The sequence below is a fragment of the Rhincodon typus genome, chromosome 15 (genome assembly GCF_021869965.1).
Source record: "Rhincodon typus isolate 14 chromosome 15, sRhiTyp1.1, whole genome shotgun sequence".
In the NCBI taxonomy this organism is placed as follows: Eukaryota; Metazoa; Chordata; class Chondrichthyes; order Orectolobiformes; family Rhincodontidae; genus Rhincodon; species Rhincodon typus.
The window spans coordinates 47,671,629-47,697,523 of NC_063346.1; the positions used below are offsets into that span (position 1 = coordinate 47,671,629).

At 41.0% G+C, this 25,895-nt stretch overlaps 1 protein-coding gene across 2 annotated transcripts in view; it reads right to left on the reverse strand.

Moving 5' to 3' along the window:
- The window catches only part of LOC109917994 (sodium/hydrogen exchanger 5-like), a 229,057-nt gene that overhangs the window by 80,125 nt on the left and 123,037 nt on the right, over positions 1-25,895 (reverse strand). For both annotated transcript variants that reach the window (XM_048605598.1, XM_048605597.1), the window contains exons 4-9: positions 20,566-20,644; positions 19,614-19,791; positions 17,231-17,451; positions 15,774-15,976; positions 5,694-5,783; positions 3,568-3,638 (exon numbers count right to left, since the gene is read on the reverse strand). In XM_048605598.1, the coding sequence (XP_048461555.1) occupies positions 3,568-3,638; positions 5,694-5,783; positions 15,774-15,976; positions 17,231-17,451; positions 19,614-19,791; positions 20,566-20,644 (842 nt within the window). The remainder of the gene's footprint in view (positions 1-3,567; positions 3,639-5,693; positions 5,784-15,773; positions 15,977-17,230; positions 17,452-19,613; positions 19,792-20,565; positions 20,645-25,895) is intronic.

Genomic DNA, 25,895 nt, shown 5'->3' on the forward strand with positions numbered 1-25,895 from the left:
TTCCTGCTCCTCTGATGCTGCTTGGCCTGCTGTGTTCATCCAGCTCTACACCTTGTTATCTTGGAAAATAGGCGACAGGTTTAGATAGAGGATCTGGATCGGCGCAGGCTTGGAGAGCTGAAGGGCCTGTTCCTGTGCTGTAATTTTCTTTGTTCTTTGTTCTTCTTTGACCCAATGACAGCCCAATAACAGTTCTCTCTCCTTGTCATCTGTTCTTCAAATCTGTGTCACTCCCCTCTCCACAAAGAACCAACCCTTGACCTGCAGCTTTACAAGTGCTGTCCCATCTCCAAACTCTTTCTTTCTCTCCAAAGTCTTTTGAGTATATTCTTACCTCACAAATTGACGCCTAGTTTTGCCAGGAAGGCCATGCTTGAATTCCTGAAATCAGGGTTCCACTCTTGCTGTGGTACAAAAATGGCTCCCCTCAATGTCACAAATGACATCCCCATGTGATGGTAATAAGGGGAAATTATTGTTCCTCCTATTTCTCAGCCGGCAGATTCCTGCACAGTTTCGCACCGCCTCCTGAGCTGAAAGGAACACCTAATTCCATTCTTACCTATCAAACTGGACTAAAGAATCACTTGAAGTGATATCTCTTCCTTCTCCTGCAATGTTACCCCTGATGATATTTAAAAATCTATCCTTGATCACACTTTTTTGTTTGGCAACAGCATCCAAAAACAGTTTTCCTCATGTTAGATAACAAGGTATAGAGCTGGATGAACACAGCAGGCCAAGCAGCATCAGAGGAGCAGGAAAGCTGACGTTTCGGGCCTAGACCCTTCTTCAGAAATGGGGGAGGAGAAGAGGGTTCTGAAATAAATAGGGAGAGGGGCGGGGCGGATAGAAGATGGATAGAGGAGAAGATAGGTGGAGAGGAGACAGACAGGTCAAAGAGGCGGGAATGGAGCCAGTAAAGGTGAGTGTAGGTGGGGAGTTAGGGAGGAGATAGGTCAGTCCAGGGAGGACAGACAGGTCAAGGGGGCGAGATGAGGTTAGTAGGTAGGAGATGGGGGTGGGGCTTGAGGTGGGAGGAGGGGATAGGTGGGAGGAAGGACAGGTTAGGGAGGCGGGTTGAGCTGGGCTGGTTTTGGGATGCGGTAGGAGGAGGGGAGATTTTGAAGCTTGTGAAATCCACATTGATACCATTGGGCTGCAGGGTTCCCAAGCAAAATATGAGGTGCTGTTCCTGCAACCTTTGGGTAGCATAGTTGTGGCACTGCAGGAGGCCCAGGATGGACATGTCATCCAAGGAGTGGGAGGGGGAGTTGAAATATTTCGCGACTGGGAGGTGCAGTTGTTTGTTGCGAACTGAGCGTAGGTGTTCCACAGAGTGTTCCTCATGTTAGTATTGGTAATGAACTGCCTATTGATTTATTATCATGTCTTATGTCACTCCAGTGATCTGTTAATTTACTTAAAATAATGGATTCAATTCTCTGTTAAAATAATAGACAAAGAAATTAACTGCAAATGTAACACCAACAGTAATTTCTTGGCTTGTTGGCTTTCCTGTTTTAAAGCAATCTATTCTTGGTTAAAGTTATTATGCCAAGTATTATACTTCCAATTTGCAATATGAATGTGATGTAAAGTTCAAAGTAATATAAGAAATTAAAAATTAGAGGGACAAAGTAATAATTTATCAAGCAAATGGCTATGAATTAAGTTATAAGTATTGCTATGCTTGGGATTTTTTTTTAAAAACTTAGCTGAGAGAGCAAATCTCACCCAAACTGAGAAATATTTTTGGCTCCATTTCCTTCCTTTGACAGTTTTTTTTTAACAATCATGTTCCCTTGTCCTGCTGAAAGCACTGAATAGGTTTCAAATTAGCTTCAACATCAGATGATACCACTGGCAACACTCAACAAGTTACCAATGTGAGGTTTGTCTACACCATAGTGTATTAATGGATGCTCTTTCTTCACATTTGAAGACTCAGCTGCACTTGGTGTTGGGTCCAGCTATTCAGTGAGTAACTGGTTAGAGTTTCCTTGCAGACAGAAGTAGATTTAAATACCTCCACTTACCACTCCAATCCAGGTCCAGACAAAGGGGAAACGGTCTATTTCCAGTTTTTCTGAACCTTGTTTCTTTCAGGACTGTGTCCTGGAAAACCTGCCTTTTACAAAATCATGTTCAGCAAGTTCCTTTCCATCACCCTCATCCACTGCTTTTTGTCATTTATATAAATGACTTGGCTGCGAATATAGGAGGTATGGTTAGTGAGTTTGCAGATGACACCAAAATTGGAGGTTTAATGGAACAGGTTACCTCAGAGTACAATGAAATCTTGATCAGATGGGCCGAGGAGAGGCAGATGGAGTTTAATTTAGAAAAATGTGAGGTACTGCATTTTGGAAAGGCAAATCAGGGCAGGACTTATACACTTAATGGTAAGGTCCTGGGGAGTGTTGCTGAACAAAGAGACCTTGGAGTGCAGATTCATAGTTCCTTGAAAGTAGAGTCGCAGGTAGATAGGATAGTGGAGAAGGTGTTTGGTTTGCTTGCCTTTATTGGTCAGTGCATTGAGTATAGGAGTTGGGAGGTCATGTTGCAGCTGTACAGAACATTGGTTAGGCCACTTTTGGAGTACTGCGTACAGTTCTGGTCTCCCTGCTATAGGAAGAATGTCTTTAAACTTGAAAGAGTTCAGAAAAGATTTACGAGGATGTTGCCAGGTTGGAGGGTTTGAGCTACAGGGAGAGGCTGAATAGGCTGGGGCTATTTTCCCTGGAGCGTTGGAGGTTGAGAGGTGATCTTATAAAGGTTTATAAAATCATGAGGAGCATGGATAAGGTAAATAGACAAGGTCTTTTCCCCAGGGTGGGAGAGTCCAAAACTGGAGGGCATAGGTTTAAGATGAGAGGGGAAACATAATAAAAGGGACCGAAGGGGCAACTTTTTCACACAGAGGGTGGTGCAAGTACGGAATGAGCTGCCAGAGGAAGTGGTGGAGGCTGGTACAATGACAACATTTAAAATGAATGGGTATATGAATAGGAAGGGTTTAGAAGGATATGGTCCAAATGCTGGCAAATGGGACTAGATTTATCTAGGATATCTGGTCGGCATGGATGAATTGGTCCGAAGGGTCTGTTTCTGTGCTGTACAACTCATTGACTCTGCATTAAACAGCAATTGTCATAAAGCAATGTTGCCTTAAGTTACAATAATGTTTCACTATATTACAACAGTGACAATTCAAAAGCAATTTGTGTGCCAAAAAAGGTTTTGGCAAACTATTGCAGCCCAACGGGAAAGATATCTGTTTCATTCATTTGGAAGTTAAGAATTGGATTTTTTTTCTACACACAGTATAGATAATATTAGCAAAACTTTAGAAAATCCAACTCAGAATGATGGCTCAGTGAAAATATTGAAGGAAAAGCAGTTCTGCCGCATTATCAGCTTGCAAGAGGTCCCTGCAAAATAATCTGTTATTGTTAATTATCATTTATAAGGAAAATAATTTGAAAGCACTTATACAGCTATTTTTCTTTACTGGGTTGATTTACTAGAAATTCAAATAAATTAAATGTTGATTTTGTAACTCACTTGTCTCTCCAATAATGGTAACCATGGTGACCTACAATGTCTTCTACGGCTGCCAGAATATGGTCGAAAGCCTTTGAATATAAGAAACAAAAAGTGGTGTCAGAAGCCTATGAATTGGCTTGCTATCGATGAATATCTCCTGAGCTGACTGACCAAAGTACGAATTATTGTGGAAGCAGAATATGGCTGCTACACCCAGTGCAATCATCTTACCTCCAAATAATCTTTTTGTAAACTCACTGTAAACAAATGTAAACACAGTAACATCGAAGAAACCTGGGATACTAAGACAATTTTGTTTAACAATAGTGATGGAGAAGGCTTTGCCTATCATGTGGATTAACTACAAAAACAGAAAAGCCTATTTTGTGGAATTCAATTAATGCCCACTGTGTGCAGGTAAATAACTGCTTAGATTCATTTATCTGGACTTTTCCAAAGTGTAGATGTTCAGGGTTCTGCAGCTGGTCACAGGAACTGTTTGCCTTACCGCTTCCAATAGTTTTTGTACATATACAATCCCACAACTGACTTGGATTCCCAAAACAGTTTCTACTTGTCACCGAGCTGAAAATTCAGTTGGCTTCCCTCTCTCCACACCTCTAACCTAACCTAAGGAGTGTTTCCAGTATGTTCAGATTTTCAACAATATTTGACATTTTGTCCCCTTGTCCTATACTTTGCTTGCAACAGTTCTCTACACCTTACATCATCCTATATAATTCTATATGGTTCCTCTCTGGTCACCTGCTTACAAGGTTGAATAGCCCAGCTATCCCCATCAAAAACAGGAATTGCTGGAGAAACTCAGAAGGTGTAGCAGCATCTGCAGAGAGAAAGCAGAGTTAACATTTCAAGTCCAATGACCCTGCCAGAATGTCACCAGATCAGCTGAGTTTCTTCAGCAATTTTTAATTTTTTGCAGATTTCCGGCATAAGCAGTTTTTTGCTTTTAGTCCAGACATCTCCATGCCTTCCTCATAATGCAACCTCTGATGCTAGAGATCAGATTTAGGGCCTGTCCCTCCTTTATACTGCAGGTATTAATGGTAATGCAATAGCCTAGAGATTTGCCAATTTGTTAAACTAGAGCAATAGTTATTCAATTGAACCAAATGCATAAGATCCTTCAAAAATCATCCACTCGTGTCCATTCCATGATAAACATCTAATTCATTTATTGACAATGAGCACAGTTACAAGAGGGGACAAGAAGGATGACATTATTTAGAGTTATCCTCTGGGTGGGTCGGCTGTGTTTGTGCCCTGACAAACTGAAAATGGTTAATTCAGCAGATTATCAGTAACATCTCTGGTTGAAATTTTATGCATCAGTGGGGACAGGATGGGAGATGGGCCTGGAATTCCCATTTCTGACAAGCATGTTGGTCTACCAACACAGTCCCACCTCCGAGCCATGTTCGAACAGGCCAGGCCCAGGCTGGAACAGCTAGCTGCCTGTAGCAGTGGATAACTACATCAGGTCATTAAGGGACCAAATAGGGCCACCCATCCTGACGCAAATGGAATATTTCACAGCGATACTTCCCAATATACATACTGGAAATATTGAAAAGGCACATTGAGGTGGCCTCTCTCTCCTTTACCTGTTTCAGCAGGCTCCTGCCCTCTCAGAGCTGGATGACCCCATATTGACTGTTCCACCTCTGAAGCCCACTCACCATTGTTAACTGGGTGGGGAGTGTGCTTTACATCTTACTGTGTGTTTCAGAATCTTTAAATTTGTGATTGATGTAAATAGCTTGGTGTATTTATCTTCTGCATAATAAACCTCTGTTTTATTGTTAAAACCAAACTGGTGTTTCAGTGAAAGACTACCTCATGAATATAAAAGAAAACAATGATCTATCAAGCCAGATTTTGGCCTGGGGTCTGACTTGTCGAATAATAATGCCAGCCGGGATAATAATACAACCCAAATCCTGTCCACATATGCCAACATGAATGTACCAGATGGTAGCTTGAAATTCAGTAATTATTAAAGCATCCTCTTGTTACAATAGAGGAAAAGACAGTACCTTTAAATTAATGGACAGAAAATTGAATTCGCACCAACAAAATTCTACGGTTCTGGAAAGAAAAAAGACCAGATCCTGTATACTTACACGTTCATGCAACTCTTCATTAAGTGTTGGCTTGTGATGATCACTTCGCTTTACCTTCAAGAATTTAACAAGCGGTTTAATGGTCAAACCCTGGAAAAGAAAATATATAAGAAAGAATTGAATGGATGAGTTTGGATATCTCCAATATTGATAAAAAGAATAATAAAAGGGGTGAAATTGGTCATGTGTAGAAGTGATAGTGAATCTGCGGCCCATTTCACACCCACATGACCTACGTTCCTTTTGACTACACATTCACTATTAACTGTTCACAGAATCATACAGTACGGAACAGGCCCTTTGGCCCATTGAGTCTGTACTGCCAAAACTACACTAAATCTACACTAGTTCCACTTTCCAGCACTTGGCCCATTGCCTTGAACGTTACGAATTTCATGTGCTCATCCAAGTATTTTTTTAAGGTTTTGAGAACTACCTTCATTCTGGAGCCCCTATCACCCTGTGGGTGAAATTATATTTCCTTAATTCCCCTCTAAACTTCCTGCCCTTAACATTAAAAATTTCTTAGGGACTTAGGGGAATAACTGTTTTCTATCTGCCCTGTCCATGTCCTTCATAATCTTACATACCTCCATCATTTCCCCTCTTAGACTTCTCTGCTCTAAAGAAAACAATCTGAGCTTATTCAGTCTCTCTTCATAGAGAAGCTGCTTCAACCCAGGCCACATCCTGGTGAATCTCCCTCCAGTGCAATCACATTCTTCCACAAGCACAGTGACCAGAGCTATAAACAGCTCTCCAGCTATGGCCTAACCAAAGTTCTGTACAAGAACACACAAGAACTAGGAGCAGGAGTAGGCCGTCTGGCCCTTCGAGCCTGCTCCGCCATTCAATAAGATCATGGCTGATCCTTTCGTGGACTCAGATCCACTTACCCGCGTTCTCACCGTATCCCTTAATTCCTTTATTGTTCAAAAAAAATCTACCTTTTTTTTAGAAAGCATTTACTGAAGTAGCGTCAACTACTTCACTGGGCAAGGAATTCCATAGATTAACAACCCTCTGGGTAAAGAAATTCCTTCTCAGTTCAGTCCTAAATCTGCTCCCTCTAATCTTGAGGCTATGCCCTCTTGTCCTAGCTTCACCTGCTAGTGGAAACATCCGCTCTACTTCTATCTTATCTATTCCCCTCATAATTTTATATGTTTCTATAAGATCCCCCCTCAAGTCCAACATTACCTCCCTGCTCTTATAATCTATGCCTCAACGAATAAAGGAGTATCTCATATGCATTAATTATGATCTTAACCTGCCCTGTTGCCTTCAGGAATCTGTGGACAAGCACCCCAAGATCCGCCTGTTCCTCTGAGCTTCCTACTGTCCTGCCATTCAGTGAGTGTTTTATGTAACCACTGTTACAAAGGTACTTCTATGGTCAATATGTTTTAGGACTCATATTAAAGTGTTTATAAAATTGTTTGAGAATCTGTGAAGATGATTAGAGTTAGTTTTTCCTAATAAAGGTCAGTTTGGACCTTTCTTCAAAACTCTTATTGGAAGAGACTATATAGTTTAGTAAACAGCTGCAGCTTTATAGTCCGTGGAACTGTTTGAGCTTGTTTACATGGAAGTCACACATCTGGGTTTATGGCTGTCAGGAGCTTTGAGATTTTTTTTGGATATTGTTTGTAAATGTCAGTTGGGATGTAGCATGCTCAGAAAGAAGTCACCCATCTTTTTCCATCCTTTCCCATCTTTTTGGAAAAATAAAACTTCTACTTTAGTCTAGTCTACTGTGAGCACTGGAAAACTGATAGAGCAATTTGCCTAAGAAGCTTGTGGAGGACTTCCTCTCCACATCTCCTGAATTAACTGCTTCTGAACGATTGCACTGATAACTATAAGCACCTAGTAGCACTCACTTACATGTACCAGGCCACCAAATCAAAAGCTATCAGAACATTTCAAATCTTTTTCCTATTGATTTGAGATTAACAATCATTTAGTTGTAGACTTTATTTTTTAATTGATCTCTGCAGAGGAAATTTCTTTATTTTCTTTCTTCTTTAATTGGGGTGTGTGTGTTTGCATTGTGGCTAAGTGAAATAAATCAATAATTTTGTTGTATATTAATGGAACTTAGTTGGTGGACTTTTGTGTATTTTGAAACTGATATAGATAAATTAGATAACTTGCAGAAAACATTTAAATATATATTTTAAACAGTGGAACTAAGGAAAGATAGTCCAACCTCAGTCATAACACCACCTCAAACTAAATTCACCTTCTCCAGTTTTTAATGGTAAGTTACTATACATGATTGAGCCATTTGTTCACATGGTGTATGTGTCATATTTACGTTGTTTGCAGTAATTCAGAACAAAAGAGGATATAAACAAAAGAAAGGATTGAGTGATTCGATATCTTTGAGCTACTCAACAAGAGCATGGCTGATCTTTTACCACAGCTTCACCTTCCCACACTGTTCCCATATCTCTTATTTCTGTTCTGTTTGGTTTGAATTTATTGAACTGAGATATTCGGAGTGGTTCAATAGAAAACAAAGGAAACTTATCAGACCTGAATTTGGATTTGATGATGTGAATCCGGGGATGTTACAACAATTAGTGGGAATAGTGTGGGAAGGTGAAGCTGTCATAAAAGATCAGCCATAATCTTGTTGAGTAGTTCAAAGGTACCACAAGGCTCAATCCTTTCTTATGATTGTATTCTCTTTTGTTCTGAATTATTGTAGGCAAAATAAATATGATATACACACACCATGTGAACAAATGGCTCAATCATGTACAGTAACCTAACATTAAAAACTGGGTGGGGGGTGCGGTGAACTTAGTTTGAGGTGGTGCAATGACTGAGGTTGGACTGTCTTTCATTAGTTCCACTACTGCACTGTATTTAAATATATTTAATATAATATTATATATAATATATAATATTATTAATAATATACATATTATTAATATATATTTAAATGTTTTCAGCAAGTTATCTAATTAGTCAGTCAAAGTACATAAAAATTCATCAACCAGGTTCAATTAATGTACGACAAAATTATTGACTTTTTTTTGCTCAGCAAAGATGCAAACACACACACACCAACCGAAGTAAAGAAACTTTTCTTTTGAATCCATACGGTGAAGTGACTTGTTATGTAAGAAGTGGGTTCTACACTAATTGACTGAATGCGATTAATGTACAGAAGAATTAACCGCTGTGCTCCTGTTACATTCAGAATCAAATTGTTAATGGTCAGAAATGTTTTAGTTGCACTGGAAATACTCAATTTATGTTACCACCTACAACATAATCGAGACTTAACAATCCAGAAGAACACAGCAAAATTCTTACCAACATTTCCAGCATCTGCAGTTCTTCCAATTTTTATTTAAGATTCCAACCAACATTTGATCACATAGAAAACAGTTCCCTGTTAATTCTAACCTTGCTAATTGAGAATATTTCTAGTGTCACCAGGGAGATGTCAAATTCCACCTGCTGTTTACTAATGCTACAAAATTACATGCTTCTGATAAAGACCTCTGAACAATTGAAATTATGGTTTTAAAGTTAGTATTTTATTGTTTCAGGGAATGCAGAAGTAACTTCTCTATTCAGAGATTGGTGAGAATGTGGAAAACATTGCCACATGCAATAATTGAAGAGCCACGTGAAATCATTACAGTGAGTAGCATAGATGTATTGAAGGGGAAGCTGGATAAGCACATGGAGAAAAACGAATAGAAAGCTATGCTAATAGAGCTAGGTAGCATAAGCTGAAAGGAGGGTTATACAAAGATAAACGCCTGCTTTATGTGCTGTAAATTCCATACTGTAGTTATGCTCCAGCTGGGGTGACACTCCTAAGAGATGTGAAATTTATTCCTGGAACCAGTCTCACAGAAATCCAAAGTGAACCTGCTCTGGCTGTATCATATTGCATGCCTTAAGTTGTTACTAAGCCAAAACTGGGTTAAAATCATGTAAAACATGCAGTTTCACTGCTGTAAAAACAACTTTAATTTTTGAAGAGCTGAGATCCTTTGCTCAATTTTGGGGTGAAGTAAAGTAAATACTCTGATTAACTCATAACACATGTGCTTCAAATTAACATCATTAAGTCAAAAAAGAGTTAAATTGATTGCTAAAAGAGTAAGTGTCGTATTGAAATCAAAGAGGTTGCTGTTTTAACCATTGGTCTGTGTTGAAGTGGATTATGCTCACCTGGAAGGAGATAGTATTATTGGTCCCAGATGCAGGAGATTTTTAGGGGACAAAATACATAAAGTAGGATATTAGGTTTTTCTTAACTTAGCTAGGCCCTGTGAAATGCTGCACTTCTGGAAATTATAATTGGGATTGGGACAGGCTTGGCTGTGATGCCTTCTATTGCTGAACAGTCATTATTTTGCATTAAAGTTCTGTGGATGACCTTTTAAGTAGATTACTGCAGGCTTTCTGTAGCTGTGCAACCATACCCCTGTATGGACTGGGAATATAAAACAGGAGGAAAAGGAGAAAAATGCACCAGATCCAGAATCTCCTTTATGCTCAGTGCATGTACAGAGCAACTATTTTAATTTTGACTGATCATTGAATCATTCAGTGACTCACTTGTGTATCTGCAACGTGACAGGGCCTTCAAACAAGAACTACAACAGACATGAGACATCGGCTTTATGCTGTGTCTCTACATAAAGCTCTGTCACTTAAGTAATGCTTTTCGCTGCGTGCAGCAAACTTCACTTTCAACAAAGGTTAGTCCTGCATATGGTTAACAGGACAATAAAGTCATGAACAGCTGCTTGCTTATCTGCCCTTTCCATCATCTAATTAATGCATTTAGCTTGCGGAGCTAATTACAATATATGAGCAGGCTATTTTTATTTGTTTATATGGAGACTCACAATTGTGGAAGGAACAAGCTCTATAAATGTCTTAGTTCAATAATGAAAATTAGAAAAAGAAAACACAATGCGGCAAAAATGTATCAATGAGCTGAAGGCTGAAGCCAATCACATTGTTAATATATTCAATACTTACTGCATCACCATGAGCTCAAACTCATTATTGTACACCTTTTGAGGCTGGATGTGGCCTTGTTCCTTGGAATATTAAAACCCAGGCTAATTATTCTGAAGTGCTGTTCATCAGCGCCATCACTGAAACATGAAGTACTCCTTCACCAATAAATTGATGAAGAATGGCATCCAGTCAACTAGTCCACCACATTAATCTATTGGGTGGACAGGTCTACCTTCTGATATTTTTCTATGGCTTCACTTGATGTGAATCCTTCAGTGATCTCCAGCAACACTTAATCTGGGTAACTGTGTCCTCTTTCTCACTCCTCACCTGGAGGCAATTCCCATCCCTCTGGCCTCTTCATTCTGCCCCACCCATTGAATGACTCATAGCCACCGCCATCTCCATTGAGGCATTTTAACCTCCATCTCTCCCAATCCCTGTTCTCCATGCCCATTCTCACATACAGTTGTCAGTCTTGCTGAAATCTTTTGAGTCAGATTTAATTCCTTCAACAGAGGCACTTTTTTTTTTTTAAAACTCTTGTCCCCAGCCAAGCCAGTATTCAGCCATGCATTTATTCATTACTCCACCCTACATTCCTTCTATCCATCACCCCTCCTTAAATCTTATTCACAATGAGGTCATTGGGAATTACATCAACCAAAACAGCTGAAACTAATAGCCATATCATCTGCTTTGCCCCATGTCCTCAAACTGAATGCTTGGCTGAGCTCCAAGTACGACTAGCCCACTTAGGTCCACTGGCAATTTGACATAGCTTACAGAGGAGAGGGATAACTTTGATTTATTGATTCTTTATTACCTTGTAATATGTGCATTTTGCTATCCTGCTTCCACCTATCCCAATTCAGGACAGGTATCATTTTGGTAAATCTGTGTTGCGCTTAATCAGCTAACTTCAAGTTAACTGAGAATACTGAGAAGCCATAGTTGAAGACAAACTGTGCAAATTAATCTCATACATTCACTCTATTATTAAAATGATAGAAAATACTAGAAGTCTCATATCTATATCTCTCTGAATATATCTATATATGGTACATCTAGAAATTGAAACTGTACCAAAGAGTAGTCAGCATGGATTTCAAAATGGAAGATCATCCTTGACCAACCTTATTGAATTATTTGACAAAGTAATAGAAAGAGCAGATAAGGATGATAAAGTAAATGTAACATATTTAGATTTCCAAAAGACATTCAGTAAGGCAGATCAGGAGCAACTTGTTACTCAGGTTAGAATATATGTTGATGAGGAAAAGTTACAGAATGGATAGTAAACTGACTACAAAACACAGAACAGACAGTACAGCTTAGAGATGATTACCCAAGCCAAGCTGGCAAAAAATGAGAAGTGATGTTCCGCAAAAATGATGCTGGTATCACGTTACAGAAACAAGTTGAACTGAGAAATCAGAAACAAAATTTCATAATCTGCAGATGATATCAAAACAAAGGCTGTGACAAGTAAAGGACTGCTAGAAAAAGCAGGAATATGTGAATGAACGTGTAGAGTGGCTGTGTGATTGACAAGTGCATTCCAATACGGATAATTTTGATAGGAAGAATAAAGGGGACATATGCCGATTGGAAAATAAGAATGGAAAAGTAGATGGATCTGAGGGTACAGTTACATCTAAAGATACATATACATAAATCACTAAAGTGGGCAAGTATAGATTGATAAGGTCAAGAAATAATGAGGTGTTATTTCCAGAAAATTTAATTAAAGTTGTTGTGAACCTAGGCTAGAACACATGGAATAATGTATAAATAGTTTTGCTCTATATTATGAAAGATATATAGAAACAATATAGAAGTGCAAAAAAGATTTAGAGACAGAATTGAAGGGTTATACCGAAAAGGAAAGATCAAAGATGAATGGTTTAGAGAGGATTTTAAGATTTATGAAAGATATGCTAACAGTAGAAAAGATGTCTTGACATGTGAAAGACCATAAACATAAAGCTGTCACTAATGAGTTTTGAAAAGAAATTTCTTTTAATCTAGAGAGTAACTAGATTGGGGAACCCAACATGAGGACTAAGTAAAAATTAGAAGAACTGTGGATGCTGTAAAAACAAAAACAGAATTTTTGGAAAAGCACAGCAGGTCTGGCAGCATCTGTGGACAGAAATCAGAGTTAACATTTTGGGTTGACTGCCCCTTCCTTGAACTGATGGTAGCGAGGAAAATGTTGGTTTATATGCAGGTGATAATATCGGGGGGGGGGGGGGGGGGATAAGGAATAAACGATAGGTGAGGATAAAGCCCAAAGAGAGAAGAGAACCGACAAAGGAGTGGATAACGATCTGGCTAGGAGGGTGAATAGCTGTTAATGGAGACTGTTAGTGACTAACAATGGGTTGTGTGTCATGGCAGACTGTGATAACAAGGCCTGGTGTGTGGGGGTTGGGGTAACGACATGCGAGAGCTCAAGCCCTAAAGTTATTGTACTGGATATTGAGTCCGGAAGGCTGCAGGGTCCCCAAGCAGAAAATGAGGTGCTGTTCTTACAGCTTGTGCTGAGCTTTGCTGGAGCCCTGCAGCGAGTCAGTGGGTTTACAGTGGACATTGGTGGCTAGTCTATCCCCAGGAATTAAAACAGAGATGTTGAGGAAGGGAAGGGAGAAGGCAGAGGTGGACCAGGTGAAGGTGAGAGTGGAGTGAAAATTGAAAGTGAAACTGATAAACTTTCCCAATTCCAGATGAGAGAGGGATGCAGCACCAATGTTATCATCAATATATTGGAGAAAGAGTTGTAGGTGGTGGCCGGAATAGGACTGGAACAAGAAATGTTCCATGTATCCCACGAAGAGACAGGCATAATTAGGGCCCAGGTGGGTACCCATGGCCCAGCACTCTGGCCTGAAGAAAATGAGAGGAGTTAAAAGAGAAGTTGTTCAGGGTGAGGATGAGCTCAGCCATGCAGAGGAGGGTGGTGGTGGGTGGGGACGGTTCAGGTCTTTGTTCCAGGAAGACGTGGAGAGCCCTGACAGCATCTTGATGGGGGATGGATGTGTAACAGGATTGCTTGCCCATTGGAAAGAGGAGGCGGCTGGAGCCCACAAACAGGAAATTCTGACACTGGTGTAAGGTGTCAGAGGAATCAGTGGGCAGGGACTGGACTGGGGGCAAAAGACTGTGTCAAGGTAGCAAGAGATGAATCTGTGGGGAAGGAGCAGACAGAAACAATGGGTCTGCCCTGGCAGTCCTGTTTGTGGATTTTCGGAAGGAGGTAGAAGCGAGCTGTGCAGGGTTGGGCTAATACTATCAGCTTGAAGGCCGTGAGGGTGGGGAGGAGATCACCAGATGAAATGAGGTTAGTGACCATAGTTGACACTGGCCTGATGTTCCATCGTGGGGTCATGGTTTGGGGGAGATAATGAGGTATTTGAGAGCTGGCGCTCAGCCTCTGCAATGTAGAGGTCAGTCTGCCAGACAACAACAGCACCACCCTTATCAGCGGGCTTAATCACAAAGTCAGGGTTGGATCTGAGAGCATGGAGTGCAGTCAGTTCATGGGAGGATAGATTGGAGTGGGTAAGTGGGGCAGAGAAATTGAGGCGATCAATGTCACATTGACAGTTTTTGATGAACAGATGAAGTGCAGATAAATGGCCGGAGGGAGGGTGTTGGAGATAGGCGAAGGGGGTCTGTGGAATGGAGAGAGGACCATAGTCCAAAGAAATGGGCATGGAGGCAAAGGTAATGGAAAAACAGTTCAACCTCTTGTCATGCCCGAGATTCATTGTGGTGGGGACACAGAGGGATAAAACTGAGACCTTTGCTGAATACAGAACGTTCAGCATCGGAGAGTGGAAGGTCAGGAGGGCTAGTTAGATTAATGTAAGAATTAATTAGATAAACATGGGAGGAAAGCAGTAGAGGGATATGTTGCTGGCATTTGACCAGGTAGGATGAGAGGAGGCTTATGTAGAGTATAAATAGCGGCATGGAACAGTTGGGCTGAATGGCCTAATTCTGTGCTATACAGTGGGCTGAATTTTTCCGTTTTCAGGTAAGGTGTTTTCTCGAATGACATGCATAGTGTCTAGTCTGCCATGCCTCATGGCAATTTTGTCAAGCCTCCTTCCACTCTTCACCTCACAATTTGTGCATCTGGACTCTCAGGTACCTGCCTTGTGTGACTGCATGGCAGGAAAGGTGGAAGTGCTTGCCACTGCTAGGACTTACCTCAGGCCTTCACGCCACTGTCACCATGCTTAAGGCCAAGCTGCACCCCATCTTACATGCTGCAAGCAAGAACTGCCCTTTGTACAACATTGATGAAGTGTGATTTGGTGCCAAATGGGTGACATTACTGAGTCAGTGGTTGCACAATTAATGCGATTGACCGTAGTAGGTCTTCAAAACAACATTACACTGCCTTTGAAGAGGAAAAACAGCAATTTACTCTGCCTACTCCAGTTGCAGTTGTGGTCATTTTGTGTCATTATTGTGCTGTTGACTGTGGATTGAAGTTGGCAAGGTCTTAACGTTGTGTCCTTGTGAGTGGCTTGTAGGGTTCACCCCAGACACAGGATGATCTGCCATCCTTCATGTTCTCTTTTGTGTTGTTGTCTCTAATGACCTTTCAACACCCTCACCATTGCTATTTAGCCCCTTTATATAACTGCTAAGGCCCTTAATTTACTGCCACAGCCCAAGCATTTGTGAGTTGCCATGCCCTTGTTGGTTCATGTAGATGTCACAGTAACTGTGACTGGCCACAAAAACTGTGAGCAAGAAGATTTCCATTACCTTTCCAGCAAACAGTTAAAATTACAAATTATAATCAATCTCCAAAAATTCATTCTGCTTTCCTTATTATATCTTTCATGGATTATGGTTTAAAACTTTAAAAAGCAACATAACATCAGCTTGGTAACACAAAAGAAAGGCCAAAACAGCAAGTATTCTTTCAGGGTAAAAGAAAAGTATCGATCCTGATCAAATAATGCATTTCAATACAAACATAAAAATGTTGCAGGCAAACTGAAGGACTGGGGGCAGTGTCACTGATGATCATGAAACATATGCAGACACACTTACCTGAACTATCACGGTGAAAAATATAACAGTGATTGTCGTTGCAACAAAGTAGTCTTTTGCCTTGACAGTCTGATCATTGAGAAGGATCACCAGGGCAAACGCTACTGCACCTCGCAAGCCACCATATGTCATAACCACCTGGTCAATTCTGTCCAATGGGACCAGCCGGAAATGATTCAATATCCAACTCTGCAGAATTACCCCTGGGAGTAGAAGATACTAATTAATTTATTTAATGGAGAACATGAGTAATTCTTTGAGAGATGACAAGATTCTTACACGTAGCTATAAAGAAGACTTCTACATCAACGGAGTTAGGTATTTTAAAGGTCAGCAGTATGGAATTTTGAGAACTTACATGTTTGACCCAGAACATAGTTTAATTGCTATTATTTTACTGATGTAAAGTCAGATTCAATTCACAAAAGATTACTTCCAGAATCTACAAGCCATCCAGAATACTGATTTGAACTTTATTAATTGGGATCTAAATAAAACAGCTATCTATAAATGTCTATTTTCAAACACCACATCAGAATTGCTGAATAGAAACTATTAAGCAGTTTTACCATTGAACAATGCTCTGTACATTAGAGCATCTACCCCTTTTATATTCTAGGCTTCCGACAATAAGGGCCAACACACTGTTAACCTGTTTGGTTACTTTTTGCACTGATGTACAAGCTTTTATTATTTGTGTGCATCAATTTCCATTTCCTTTTAACTCCTCCACATTACCTCATCTCTCATCATTAAGAAAATATTCTGACTGATCTATCTTGAATTTAAAATGGATGACCTCACATTGAACCCTATCTGTTCCAGTTTTGCCAGCTCACCAACACAGCCAGCTCTTTTCAAAACAGCTAGCATTGTATTCACTGCTGGCATATTAATCCTTGCAGACTCAGGACACATACCTGGTCCTGATCTCTAACATCTCAAAGATCAGGCTGTCCATTCCTTACCCCTGGCTCACTGTTTCTCCCCAACCGCACACTTTGCCTAAGTTCTCTCCCACCATCCTGCCCTATCTCTCCCCCAGCCCCATCCGCTTCCCCATGTAAAGAGGTGCAGGGTCTGGAACCGCGTATGCAAATGTTTCCGAAGGTGCGCACATGCGTAGCTCCTAGTTGTTCCAATATCAGCAGCCACTGCCTTTTTATTCATTCATGGCAATGTAGACATTGCTGGCTAGACCAGCAGGTATCAAATTGCCCTCAAGAAGATGGTGGTGAGCTGTTTAATATATTGACCACTCACTGGTGGGATACAACTTTACTTAGCCTCGTGTTTCGGGTCTCAAGTAAATCATCTGCAGGGAAAATAATAGGGATGTAGGGAAACTAAATGCAAATAACTCTCTCACATCTTCTCACTATTGGTCTGCATTGGCTATCTGAGAGATTTAATGGAGCAGGACTGGAGGGAAGGGAAAAAATGAAACGAGCACTTACCTATTGCTCTGAAGACAAATATGAACAGAAGTGTGAACAGCACTAAACCTGTGTCCCAGGTCCATTTGGAGGTGTCAACGGCAGAGATTCCCAACAGCATGAAGATGATTGTTTCTGAACTGCTGGCTAAAGTCTTCATCGTGTACTTCACAGTTGTGCGAGATTTCTGTGAAATGTTAGCTTCCACATACTTTTTGCAACACAGACCACAGAAGGTAACACTGGATGTGGAGACAAAACTTTGCTTAGCAATTGTACATAGACAATCTGAACTTATATCATACTGAATCCTATTCCTTTCTTGGAAGTATTTTGGTTCGCATTTATACGAAATTTAATTAACTTCAAGTACAAAGAAGACACAGATAGGTACAACTGCAAGAAGCCATTTGTTTCACTCATCCAATGCAGCAACTAACCGTTCTTGAATGATCTCGACTTCTAGCTACAATATCCCACCCTGAAGACCATTCCTGGATCAAGCACACTTTCTGTGACAAAATACTCCCTTATGTTAACCCTGTTTTGATTTACAATGAGATCCCATGTGCCTCAGACGTGGTTTCATTTGAAATAGTACTCGGGGCTACCTTTTCAGCTGCATGTGAGATCAGAGATCCTTTATTAATTTCTGTCTTGTTTACCTCCGTTCAGGAACGAAAGGTCTATGGATCTTTAATTTTTCTCAGAACTCAATCCTCTAATGTAAGAGATTGCTCAACATTGTGCTGTCACACTTTAAACTCCACTGACCTGGCAATATAGTTCAATATTCAACTTCTGTGGTTATTTCTACTAGACAGTGACTGAGTATGATCAGTGTGGAGTGTTCTGACACTCCAAGATCATCTTCAGCCATCTCCAAAGCTAGCTCAACATCACATATTTAAGTCCCCAATTATTTTCCTAGCACACATCAGCTAGTTTAATTACAGGAATGTAGGAACAGCAGTAGGATATTTATTTGTCTGAAGTCAAATAGATCATGATTAATATGCATTTCAGTTCTATTTACTAGCTATAGCTCCACATTCATTGATATCTGACAAAAATCTATCATCACAGTCTTGAAAGCTCCAAACGTCCCACCATCTGCCACTGTTTGGGACAGTTAACTTCAGATTTCTACTGCAGTAAAATCTTGCATTATATTCAGTGTTTCAAGATGGCACCAGAAAACACTTTTCACTGTATTTTTATAGAAATGAGACAATAAATCTAAATCTAAAAAATCTAACCCTACAAAGGAAAAAGTGCAATGGACTAAGTCGACTTTGCCCAAAATTCTCTTTTCTGATTTTTGTTTTCCTTTATTATATTATCATGGAATGAGTCTTATTCTGAACATTTTATCTCTTTATTTTTCTAATTTTTTACCATGATTTTGTACTTTTGAAAGTCTGTAATGCTGGACATTTTATTTCTTTATTTTTCTAATTTTTTTTCCTAAGAATTTGAACTCAAGAATCTGTACCTAGGTACCTTTGTATCTAAGATGGTGCTGTAAGTAGTGACTTGTAAACTTTTCACTGTGCTCACGTGAGTACATGTGACAATTCAGCTAATCCTAATTCTAATTCTAGCTCTAGTTTTAAGGTTATGCACCCTCATTTGTGATTCCCTGATCAAATAAAATAGTTTTTCTGTCTCTACCTTCGTGAACATTTTCAAAATGTTAACACCTCAATCAGACCATCCTTCAATCTCCGATCATCCACTGAGTACAAGCCAAGTTCATCTAAACTCTCTTCATGATCTAAGGTGCCTTGGTCTACAGTTGGATCAATATATCCTTTCTGAGGCACAGTGCGAATAACAGAAACATAGATTGGAGTCTGCCTACAGTTCTAAACAACTGAAATATATTTGCCTCCCTTTATCAACCAGCTCCTTAAGATTGAGGTCATTATGTCATCAGCCCTTTTGCACCACCTTTAAATAATTTGTGTGCATAGGTTCCCAAATCTCTTTGCCCCTTCATTGTTTCTATTTTAGAAAACAAAACTGCAATTGATCTTTTGTAGGTTCAAAGTAATCTCACTCAAGTCTGTTTTTTAAAAAAAATGGCAAAAAGCTTAAATGGGGAATGCAGATCCCAAACAGATTGCAGCATTGACAGTGGATTGTGAAGATGTCATTCAAGTATTTAAAAAATGCATTTTCAGCCATATTTTGTTTATGGCCCAGGGCTAGTCACTGCTGGTTGCTTTGCTCATGCTGAGTTAGACTGCTTGCTACAACAGCCACTAGTTCCCTTAGTCACATCATCACCAAATAGGAATCAATAGTGGTCAGAACATTGAGGAACTCTCCGGTTCATCATTGTTGGATAGCATAATCTGTCATGACTAAACACAAATAATTGGGGGTTCAATTCACTTACGCCAAGATAGAGGAGAGAGAGACCATTTCGGCTGTGAGATGGGCCAGGTAAACAATCAGGAAGACGAAGAGTGGCTCAATAATGCGGACTCGCTTGGTGAAGCGGCTGATGAGGGCCAGCACAAAGGCAAAAACAATTCCTACAGCAGTCCCACCCAAACTCACCACAAAGATTGAACCTAGAAAACAAACAGACATTTAGCCCCTGCTGCACTCTGGCAAGGTTCCAGGTTTGTGCATTCATTTCCTTCGATGGGAAATTACCTCTCTCACGTTCTAAGTCTTTTTTGGGTAACAATCATGCTAAAGTGGCAAAACATTTTTTTTCCCCCAATATAATATTCTGCAGTGGTTTTGTCTCTTTTTTATTTGGATGATGTCCAGAATCTCTGTGCTGATGTGCACAAAAAGGTTTTATTTTGATGTTCGAGTGATTCTGTCACCCATTGGATTCACGACAATTATCTTCCAACAGAAATGAAAGTGGTCATCAGGGGCAGACTCCACTCACCTCTACAAATAGCCTTGATCATCTGGTTTCAGATGCATTTTGGAAATCAAGTTTTGAATGTTAGAAGTGAGTGCCTAATACCGATACTGATCATTACATCTCAATTCCACTATAATTCTGATCAAGTGATATGAATTGAACTTCACTAATGTCCCCATTTCTTAACAGGGATAACCCTTTCAGCCAGTGACTGGTTTCACTACAAATCAAATGATAGACAACCAGACCAGGTCTGTGAACTGGGGCTTTTATGAAGTATATGAGACAGGTGCAGTAATGATACACAATTTGATCTTCCTGCCACCCATCCCTACCTGCCTTCAGTTCCGTGCCTTCTCCCAGATGAAACTGAACTTTGATTGGGTGAATGAGCATTGGAGTGGACCGACTCAGCTAACTGTTTCATTCATACGAGGCAAGGAGATTGATTGAATTTTCTTACCTACACCCTTGACGTAATCTAAAGCATGTATATTTTCTGAGCCAATTGTCGCAAAAGAGTTAAACACTTTATACAGCACCTGCATAAAAGAAAAAATGATTCATTCAACATCAGATTCTTCTGCTATATTTGCAGTGAATAGGCAAAATTTGTTTTTTTTGCTGTCCATTTCCCCTAGATGAGGCTGCCTATAAGGTGAGGAAAATTGAAATTTTCCTCTTTAATTTGAATATTCATTCAATCAAACACCCACCAAATTAAGGAAACATCTTGCATGGATTTCTGCATGCTGATGTTAAACTATTCTCTAAAATAAAATCTGAATCTTTAGTTCATTTAGAAAGGGATAGCACATTATGTATATCATAGACTGACAAACTTCTTTCATTTAGCAAATCTTTACTAACATTTAACAAAAAAATAATCCCCAACTCAGAAAAGCATCCCATACTGTACCGGGTATTTCCAAATCCCACACAATGCCTTGAGAGTGACATTGCTGATTCAGTGCTGAATTATAGGCAGCATTATGCTCTGAACAAGGCACCTTATGAACCAGTTATTACAGTACATATGCTGAGATTCCTTCCATCAGGATACTGTCCCTTTTGAAATTCTGTAACACTCAAACTCTCTGACTGACCAGAGGTTGCCCTTAAAATGTGCTCTGATACAGTGTGACAGGCGTTGGTTAGCTCAGTTGGCTGGATGTCTGGTGTATGATGCCAATAGTGTGGCTTGAGGTTACTATGAGGGACACTCCTTCTCAACCTCTCCCCTCACTTGCTGACCCTCAGGTTAAACCACCACCAGTTATCTCTTTCTAATGAGAGACCAACCCTATAGTCTGGTAGGACTATGGTGGCCTTACCTTTCCTATTATAGCTTGACACCCAGGTTAGCACAAGCAGTTCCTGACCTGTGAGTTTCACACGACTTCAAAATAAAACCCAGGTCTTAACAATAACCATCTTAATTAATTCTTTAAATTGCTGTTGGCGATGTAAGACTGATGTTGAAGGATGTGGCAGAGCTAATTTGGGAGTCTGGAATTGCAGCTTGCTCCACAATAAAGTTATATATTCATGACTGAAGGTTGCTTTTATAAAATTAAAGTCTTGCTTAAACAGAAATTGGAAAAGTCACTTAATAATTACTTAATACCCAAAATTCCTCTAGGAAATTTTGCAAAGTTACTTTGCCTACTGAATTGTACATCGATAGAGGCAGTTATGAAAGTAGTCTTATCTTGAGTGTTTCACAACAGTATATGGAAGCTCCATGAAAAATAGTGACGTTTGAACTGGATGCAGTACCTTTTAGCTCAAGGTGACCTAGTAGCCTTGGTCACCTCTAAACAGGAAACTTACAAGAGCAAAGCAGATTTTTTCTTCTTGTACCAACATCATTTACTTTTGTTTTTGCTCTCATCATCAATTCGTGAAGAAAATCAAAATTGCATTCTTTTTAGAGCCATTCCTTGTGCATCCCTTTGCGAAGTTTAGAATACAAGGGACAGAATTCTTCCAGCTCCTCAGCAATGCGGGCAAAGGCTAATCAGATGGGAAAAGATTAAGCTCATGATATTAAGAGTAAAAGGTCTAATTCTGTCCTACGTTTGAATAGCAAGACAGAAATCTTACTAGTGAGAGACCAGAGATCTTTCTGCACACATTATGTCTCTAAATCACCTATTTCCCCTCATTTATATGCAGTTGCTGTGCTCCCACATGGTGGAGGGAAACTAGACTGATGACAATTCCTGACATGAACGTTAGAGCTGTTACCCGGTGGCTCCATCTCACTGTTTGCTCCTCCGGAGCCCCAATTTGGCCAGTATTTCCCAACATGTGGCCAGCATTCCCCAACATCTCAGGGCAAACTCTATGGGTGGAGATCGCCTGTATCCATCATCCACATCCTGAGACTGGCACTGGGTGTCATCATGGCACATCTCTACTCCACTTGCAATCCAGTTCTCCACTTCAATGCTGCACTCAGGGTGCAGTGACACCTTGCATTGTGTGAAATGGCTCCCAGACCACTTTACATATAGGCAGAGGCACCAGCTTCAGGGTTTGGAGCCAGCTGCAACTCAGGGCTCTTTGCTTGCTTTCTTACAGCTCTCTCACTTTGCATCACGGCATCACTTTGCCATTTTTGCTCGTCACAGAGTCATACAGCATGGAAAGCGACCCTTCGGTCCAACCAGACCATGCCAAACATAATCCCAAACTAAACTTTTCCCACCTGCCCGCTCCTGGCCCACATCCCTCCAAACCTTTCCAATTCATGTAATTATCCACGTCATCTTATTCAGACCTTACAGACACGCTGTATTAACTGTCTTGACTTGCTTTTTATCACAGACACAAAGCCAGGCAGCAATGATTAGTCAAGGGGTGGGGCATGATGCTGTATGTCACCACGTTGCATTGATCTCACACCCATACCACGTACACAGCAAAGACACTTCAACCAAATGGCCATGTCTGAAAGCCTAAGGGGAGTAGACATCAGTCCAGGGGTTCCAGCAGTTAGTCAAGAACATTGTCTGATATCAGTCCAGGGGCCTGGGTCTGATCATTTGGGCTTTGGACCAGTTGGAGTTGGGTTGTCCCAATCACTGCAGTCTGGGGAGTTCATCACAGCCAGTCCTAGGATCCCCGGTCACAAATCAATCAGGGCTGTCTTTCCAAGTTGGTTGGGGCTGGGGTTCATAATTGTGAGGGGACAACTCAACACGAGACTGGGAGACAACCCAGCATGGGAACGCAAGGAGTACTATCAGAGCAGGTGGTCATTGACAGTCACTACCACCTCGGCTTTTGATGGAGGGGACCGTCGTAACTATGTTTGGCATGACTACACTGTATGCCTGTGGCTCGGGGCCAGAGTAGGGAGGTAAGCAGTTAAATAAAACAGTTGGATGGGAACATTAGGAAAGCCAATGTGGTTTACAGGGAGGGCAAGGCAGAAAAGGATATGAAAGGGTGTGGAGGAGGAAATGACTGAGACTGAGGCTGAGTCAGTGACTAACTCCATGAAGTGCTAGTTGTGCTATCCATTCTCATCTAAATCACAAGTGCATTATTGAAATAGAAAATGGCTGTTACATCCAGAGTGGGTGGAGTAAGTGCTTTATAATCATAGAATCCCAACAGTGTGGAAGCAAGCCATTCAGCCCATACCAATCCTCTGAAGAGCATTCCACATTCCATCCAGACCCACTCCCCTACCCGATAACATTGCATTTCCCATGGCCAATCCACCTAACCTGCACATCTTTGGACTGTGGGAGGAAACCAGAGCACACCTACGCAAACATGGGGAGAATACACACAAACAGTCACCCCAAGGCTGGAATTGAACCTGGGTCCCTGGTGTTGTGAGGCAGCAGTGCTAATCACTGCCACCACACCATTTTGATTTTTGAGGGTGTAGGCTCTACTTTTTTGTATGATGTGAGCCCCTTCCAGGGCAATAATATTAATCAGACACTCACACAGGGCAGACTAAAGACATCTGTCGTCACATAATTCTACATGTGGACCTCATGCACTGACCTACACAAAAGCAAAATCCGACGGCTGCTGGAAATCTGAAACAAGTTCAGAGAATGCTGGAAAAACTCAGCAGGTCCAGTAGCATCTGTGGAGAGAGAAACAGAGTTAACGTTTTGAGTCCGAATGATCCTTCTTCATTTTTTATGAACATCTGATAAAGAGTCACATTGGACTTGAAACATTAACTCAATCTCTTTCTCCACAGATGCTGCCAAACCTGCTGAGTTTCTCCAGCATCTTCCATGTTATTTACAAACATAGCTGACCAATTTAGTCTTTTTATACTTTTCCTGCTGTTTAATAGAAGCTAAGGTTATAAACTGGTGGAAGTCATCAATATGTCTGCAGTTTTTTCATTCAATCCTGACATAGTTTCATGCTGGTAGGGTGCTATGGAAAAGATACCTACCACACAGACTGGGTTAGAACAATATATGGCACTGAAGATGGCTAGCCTCTACTCTGATTCTTACAGCTGCAGCTAAAATGACACTTGCTCATGATGAAAAGCAAACATATATTTATGCACGTTATTACACATTTATATTGGCGTTTCACCCCTGCCACCTATGTGCTCTCAGAAGGAGTGCTTATTCCTTGACCTCCCACCATGTCTTGGTGCAGTTCGAGGGTCTGCAGCTGAGGTGGGAAGAACCTGCCCTACTGTACAGCCTGTTGGCCTTAGAGTTTGGAGCGGGCAACCCCAGAGGTATTTGTGGCTACATTCATTCTGAAAGTGTCCTGTTTAGACGCAAGGTCACCTGACTCGAGTTGAGCTGTCGCAAGGTTGGGGATTGTAGGCAGGATGGAGGTACAGGGGCTGGGCATCTCTGAACTGTCCTGAGCAGAGACGAGGGGCCAATATGTTCTTCAACTTCCATCTGGATGTTGCCAGGAATGGAGGGTTTGAGTTATAAGGAGAGGCTGGATAGGCTGGGACTTTCTTCCCTGGCGAGAAGGAAGTTGAGAGGTGATGTTATAGAGGTTTATAAAATAATGGCGGGTTTAGATAAGGTGAATGGCAGGTGTCTTTTCTCTAGGGTGGGAGATTTCAAGACTAGTGGGCATATTCTTAAGGTAAGAGGAGAAAGATTTAAAAAAGACATGAGGGGCAATTTTTTTACATAGAGGGTGGTTTGTATGTGGAATGAACTTCCAGAGGAAGCTATGGATGCGAGTACAGTTACAACGTAAGTACATGAATAGGAAATGTTTGAAGGGATATAGGCCAAGGGCAGGCAGGTGGGACTAGTTTAGATTGGGATAATGGTTGGCATGGACTGGTTGGACTAAAGGGTCTGTTTCCTTGCTGTATGTCTATGACTCTTAAGGATGTCACTGCCCTTGTCTTCTGCAGAACAGGCACCTGCCGGGAGATGAAGATCCCTCAATCCCTGTTGGTGAGCACCAATGGCTGGAGAGATGGAGTGCAGGACTGTGTGTCTATCCTGAAGACACTGAAAATATCCGACCTAGCTCTCCATAGCAGTCACCAACCTGTCCATGGATGGAGCCAGACTATCACATGCCAGTGACCGCAGAATACAGGGAGTATTGGTGGAGTCCTCCAACGTCTGATTCAGTTTTCTGAATGTTTCTGACAAACCTGCCTGCTGATCCTGAGCTTGTGCATTTGAATGAAGTTATTAATGGCTGACCCTACAGGCTCCTCTCCTGCCTGGGCCTGGGTAGGCAGCTGGCCTCTGGCAGGCCTCTGAGTGCCAGAAGCCTGAATGGGAGGAGGGTGGGGGGTGTTCTTCCTCA